Below are 6,325 nucleotides of genomic sequence, written 5' to 3' on the forward strand. Positions count from 1 at the left end.
CTATCTGCAGGTATGAGATATAGTCTTTGCCCTCTCATCGAATCACCATAACATCACCATCTCCTCATGAACAGCAGATATTTGCATCATCGTCATCAAGGTTTATTTATATTGGGCCCGCCATCTGTGCAGCGTGGGCTGCAGATCCGCCCTGTTTCTCGTCATAAGCTTCGTAGATGGTAAATACTCCTAAAGTCAAAATACCAGTTCCTTTCCATGAAAACACCAATAGGAAGTACACAATTCCCATCAGGAAGAGCCTCGTTTGGGTCTCTGGTTCGTCTGGCCGCTTCTCAAGTATCAGCAATTCACCCCCCCCCCCCGCGTCCGATCCATCCATTCCAGGTGGTTATGCTTCATGCCAATGCTTAATCCTGCCACGCTACTACTCCTTAGCTTGTGGGCCATCCAGGCCATCCGTTGTCCCCCATTTCCTTGTTAGTATATGCCGGTCCTAGTCTCGTGATGAAGACAACCCAAGCCCCCCCCCTCTGTTGCATATTCAATGCCAAACGTAAACATGCCCGAAAGCGAGCGGCTCTCTCTCCACCTTCCCAACAATAGTATGCTGTGGTCTTCTGATGAGATAAAAATGAAACTTTTTTTCCTATGGTCTTTTCTCGACTCTTGCTTTCATCATGTCGGATTGGTCCCAATTCTATAATGTTCCTGCCTTCCTAGACATGTGGTATATGCTGTCCGTTCCCATTCGAGTCAACGCCCGGCCATCTGGCTCTCGGGGTGACTTGACGTATGCCCATATTCGCCGTCCCAATGATAAACCCAATACAAAAGAAACAAACCCGTTGGTATCCCTAAAGCCTCGCATCCTTCAAGGAAAGCGGGTGAAACGAAAGAAAATAGTCGTAGACTACACCAGGAAGTTCTCATCCGTGCCAATTGTACGCCGCAGTCGAATGCCAAAGGGGGTATTGATAGCACATTAGATCCAAAAAACTGGCGCGCTGGGAATTCTGTCTTTTGGTTTCGGCCGTGTCGTGTTGGTCCGGGGGTGTAAAACCCCCGCGCAATTGTCGTTAAATCTCTGTCGATACTGATACAAAACTTGCGGAGCAAAAATGAAACAAATTTATGCCAAGAAGAGGAAGTTGGGAGTTGTGCATGGCACAGAGGAAACGCATTTGATCAGCGAGGGGGTCCGTAGCCCACCTAGCCTTCATAGCTCGACTTGTCCATGCTGGACTTGGGGCTGATGTTGTTAGATCGAGTGCCGAATATGTTGGAGACTCGTCCGACTCCGCGGGGCCTGCGGGTGCCGTTGGGCTCCGAGGCATCGTCGTCCAGGAAGACAGTCTGGACGGAATCGACGTTGACGCGGCAGAAAAGGGTGGAGAAAAGATACTGTTCGCCGTTGTGGTCGAAGAGTGGAAGTGTGCGGTAGCCGCGCTTAAGACCGTTCAGCTTGGCAGTGTGTGTTGCAACGGGCGGTCGGTCGTTGTAGCTCTCGCCGTTGTGGGAGAGCTTGACAGACCAGCGAACGAAGATGAGTTCAGGGAACTTGGTGGTAACCTTAAAGGTGAACTTGCCATCGAAGATAGGATTGAATCCGTTTTCCGGGATAACGCGGGTTCGGAACTTGAGAGGCGAATCCGAGACCGAAGCCATGGTGGGATCCACATCCTTCTTGTCTCTCTTGTCGCTGGAGTGAAATACCTCGACTTCAACGTAAGGGTCGACAGTCTTGTTGGTGGGCATGCCGTTCGGTCGCATGAGCTGCTGAGCCGAGATCACGTCGATGGTGAAGGTGACCTCTTGGCGTTCTCTCAGGCCGGACCATTCAGGGGGCATCAACTTGATCTCGCGGAGCTCACTAGGCTTGAGCACGTACCCGGATCTGTCAGTGCCGCTTTCGTACATGGCCTGGTTGAGCTGCATGCCCAAGTCGAATGTTTGCCAGTTAAGGGCTGCCATCTGCACGCCTTTGCGCCAGTACGTGACGGGGTTGAAGTTGTTCGAGGTGATTCGAGTGCGGTCGGGGTAAACACGCATGAGGTACCGCATGTTGTGGCGCTCGATAGCTCTTCTCTCCTCCTTGGAACGACTGTTCCTTTGGAAACTCGACTCCATGAACGAGAAGATGTGGTTGTACGCCTTGGCATCAGGGGCGTCGAACCCGCCGAACTTGACACCGGCACAGTACACACCCAGATCTCCTAGAACCTTGACAGTCTTGTTCGACGACCTCCTCGCAGGAACCCGCTCACCAGCACTGTCATTGTCGCTCGTGCTGCTGCTCAAGGCGTCTTGCACCTCGCCCTCGGTGATGGTGTTGACGCGGCTTTTGCTCACCAGTCGGCGAGACGAGTGGCTGGGGCTCAGAATGGGGCTCTGGGGCAGGGACTGGGAGGGGATGATGCTGTTGTCGAGCTGTACGGGTTTCGGGTACGGAGACGTCAGGCTGTTGCCACGTCGGCGGCCGGTCGCTTCCACTACGGGCTTGGGCTCCTCCTTCGGCTGCGGGCGCTTAACCTTGATCAAGACTCGCTCTTTAAGCTGCTCCGGGGAGGGGAGCCTGTCGGAAGAAGGGTCCAAAGGCTCGGTAACGAGCCGGGCACCAAAGGTTTCCTTGATGATGCGAGCCATTTCTGCCTGTTGCTGGGGGTTGCAATGAACCTCGAGAGAGATCCAAAGGGGGTAGCGGGTCTTGACGAAGGCGTACTTGTTAATCGTCGTCATGGTCTCCTGGAAACTTATCGAGGTGGTGAGGGTCCTGCCATGGTTAACAGTGGGCTGGCCGTCGGCTCCATCCCAGCAGTCGACCTCGACACAGCGGCACCCGCGAGCTAGTGCTGAGATGTAGCCCTCGACGCTGGACAAGCCCGCGACTTGTCGTCCCATCAGGTACGTGTTGTGGGAGCTGGAAACGAAGTACTCGTTCAACGGCCGGTCAAGGGTGTATTCCTTGGGTTCCTTATGAACGGGGAGGTTATAGGTGGAGGTGAGGAACGCCGCGAAAGCCGCATCGCTCATCTTCGGGCCGTCGGTTTGTGTCGCGTCCAACTTGTCCGCGTCCTTGGCCCTGAACTTGCGAGCGAACTTGCTGTACAACGCTTCCCAGGCGGAAAGGTCGCTGTCGACATCCTCTCCCTGGACGTTACGCAAAAAGTCCAAGAACTCCTTGACCGTAAGGCCAGTCTCCGGGGTCGCTGTGTTCTGGTAATAAATCTGTCGAATGTCGTCACGCCGTTTCATGTACCCCACAAAAGTCTGGAATTCGAAAAAGTTCAGACGACCCGTGTTGGTGACATCAGCGGCATGGAATTTAGCGCGCAATTGACTGGGCGAAGCATGAATGTGAAGATTCCGGCACACCCGCTGAACCCCTTCAAAGTCAATGTCTCCATCGTCAAGGGAAAGGGGCTTCTCGCCGCCCTGCTTGGTCATCTCGTTAAGCCAGTAGTCACGAATGGCTCGGTCGTTGAAAGCCATCAGAGATGCCATAAGGTCTTGTCGATGTTTTGAGATGGCTTCCAGGGTGGTCACCCAGTTGTAGAAGGTGCTAGCGTCATCGGCGACGAGGTGCATCATCTTTGTCTTGGACTTGTCGGGGACGGCGTACATGATGGAGAACCAACGGGACTCCTCGGTTTCCGGCACACCATAGTCGATGCGGTATTGTCGGATATCGGAGCCTATCCTTATCTCCTTGATATCGTCAATGTAGAGGCACTTGTGTGGCCTGTTCTTGTCCCACGAGATCTTGGCTGCGTCTGGCTCGAGGACCAGGATAAAGCGCTTTTTCCAGTTCTTCTTCGAGACCTTCCTGATCCAGGTGCCCTTGAGCAGCTGGAAAGGAATCACAGGACCAGCGGTCGTGTTGGAGGGGGAGGTGGAGCCGGCGAGAGACGCGGTTGTGCTATTCGAGGACGACTCTCGGAGAGCCCCATCCAGGCCGCCGATCAAAGACCGAAGATCGTCCATTTCGTCCACAAACTCGTCGTCCGAGTCGCTATACGCGGCAAGGTCGGGCGGGGCCGTGTTGTTGCTGTCGCTTCTTCGTCGAAGCATGCCAGGGCCGACGCTGCCATCACGGCTGTTGGGGGCCGCGGAAGATGTCCTGCGTCGTGTGAACCTGGCAGTGGCTCGGTTGGAAAGGCGCCTGATTATGTTGTTGCCTTTGCTTACAGCTTCGGACATGGCACTGGGGCTGCCGACGAGGGTCTGGCCAAGCGAGTTGTCGCTTGTTTTCCTGGAGATAACCGGCTCGGGCAGTTGGAAGGAGCCTGTTGAGAACTGGTCATCAACAAGCTCACGTCCACGCTGCTCGGGAGATGCTTGGATAGAGCTGTTGCTCGTCATGACGGCGGGCTCGGGAGACATGATGGGGGAGCCCTGTTGGGAGCTTGAAGCCACCGAGGACGCAGAGGCTGGTATGGTGGATTGTTGTTGCTGTTGTTGGTGGTGGTTGTGTTGGTATTGTGTGTTGGAGGGGAGGTTTGTCTGTACATGGCTTGGGCGTGTGCGCCTGAACTGTGCGGTCTGAGGTGTCATGGTAGGTTTGAACAGAGGTGAGGGTGTTGGAATGTTTTGTGTAGAAGTAGACGTAGGGGACATGTTGGTCGTGGGGGTAGCTTTCGCTACTCGCAGGTTTGGAGAGGTCCCCAGCGAGATCCAAGGTGGATGATCTGGCGTTTATAGAGAAATAATGGCTGTTGGAGACGGCATCCTTGAAGAGGTGGTCGTGTGGAACGGCCCGGAGAGGGATAGAGAATGCGGGGAAGGCGTGGGAGAGGTCGATCCAGAGATATAGAGGTGGGCGTTCCACAGACACACACGGGGTGGCTATCTAGCAGGTAGTGATTGCTTCAAGAGGGAAGCACCGTTGGGGGACTGGTGATCGCCGCGGTGCGATGCGATGCGGCGCACCAAAGGACCTGGTAGACCACGCGGGTGGTAGGTAATGGCGCGGGTAGTGGTCGCCAAGTTCGTACTGGTACCGACACTGCAGGCGACCAAAGTCAGGCGTGACAGGGCGGACGGGCAGTGTTGGATTGGGCCAATTGTGGCCGCAGTTGTCCGTCCTTCGTCTCCGAGTTCCTGCCTCTGGCTTTGGGGGCTCGAAACAGGCGGGCCTAAGAAGTACTGCAATGGCACACTGCCAAAGGGCAAGTATGATGTGGCAGATGGTATGCAAGTCGCTGGTTCGGGCCTATTTCCAGGCTGGGGGAAACGGGACCGATGGGACTGTCAACGCACAATGCAGTGCTCCCGCAGCGGATGCTCGTTCGTTTTTTCTTTTCTTCTTCCCTGGCTGCCTTACCAGCTGATTGGGGATCCGGTTCCAGGTTGCGCAGGCTCGTGTCCGGCAGAGAATCGAACGTAGATCGGGTGGGTGGTGGTTCGGCGCAAAGAGACTGCTGGCTCCTCGGAAGGGTGCGCGGGGCGCAAGACGCGAAGCTGCAGTTGAAGGTGAGTCAACAAGGAGACTTGTCGGCTAGAAAGTGAATCTCGTTTTCTTCGTCTGAAGAACTGTTTGCCGTGTGCTGCGTGGGTGCAGGAGGCAGGTTGCTGGGTCTTGTTATGTAGTTGAGCCGGCGAGGTGTGTTGCAGGTTAGTCGTCGGTGGTGGTAGTTGGTGGTGTAGTAAGAGTGCGCATGAGACTGGCTAACGGACGATTGGGAGTGTGGTGGCAGTCAAGTCTTATGTGGGCGGGAGTGGCAGTTGGGGGCCCGGGAAATTATGAGCAGACGGAGCGGGAAGGAGGCACAGCCAAGAGCTTTATTTTGGAGTAAGGGCAAGGCCAGCACAAAAAAATGACAGGGTCAGGAAGGGGTGGAAACGAAGGGAAACGAGCAAGAGTACCTCATTACGAACCCAGATGTACTGGGGAGAGCAAGGTAGCGAGCGAGAGAGAGGTAGTCAGAGGAAGGGAATAGAGTGACGGACAGGGCCACCAGAATGAGCGAGCGAGTGACACACACACCCACACCCACACGTAGAGAGAGACACACAGAGAAAGAGAGAGAGAGAGAGAGCAAGAGGGCGAGTTGGTTGGCGTGTGTTTGCAGGGAAGGTGTGAAGGTAAAACGGGAGCGAGCCAAGATGGGTGCCCGGGTGGGTGGTACTCCAAGTAGCGTCCGCGGCGTGGGCAAGTACCCTTCAGTCGCAGGGTGTACGGCGGGATACGTACACTACATGCACGGGGTGGGAGGAGCGTGTAGGGCGAGGTAGGCACTGGGGAGACAGATGGTGTAAGGCCAAAGGTTCGTGGGTAATGAGGAGGACCGGACGAGGAATGCGAAGGATACGCGCGCACACCCGCAAAGGGGCACACACTCTGCAGAGGTGTCAGGCAGGGCCGGCG

General features: G+C 55.5%; 1 protein-coding gene across 1 annotated transcript; it reads right to left on the reverse strand.

The window, feature by feature from the left end:
• Positions 1–1,170: 1,170 nt before the first annotated feature.
• Positions 1,171–4,341, reverse strand: EsH8_III_000481 (uncharacterized protein; the record flags this gene model as incomplete). Its single annotated transcript, XM_083262206.1, has 1 exon — positions 1,171–4,341. The coding sequence occupies one exon, from the start codon at positions 4,339–4,341 to the stop codon at positions 1,171–1,173; it is 3,171 nt and encodes a 1,056-aa protein (XP_083122693.1).
• Between the last annotated feature and the right edge of the window lie 1,984 nt (positions 4,342–6,325).

The sequence above is a fragment of the Colletotrichum jinshuiense genome, chromosome 3 (assembly GCF_051148585.1).
Source record: "Colletotrichum jinshuiense chromosome 3, complete sequence".
Taxonomy (NCBI): domain Eukaryota; kingdom Fungi; phylum Ascomycota; class Sordariomycetes; order Glomerellales; family Glomerellaceae; genus Colletotrichum; species Colletotrichum jinshuiense.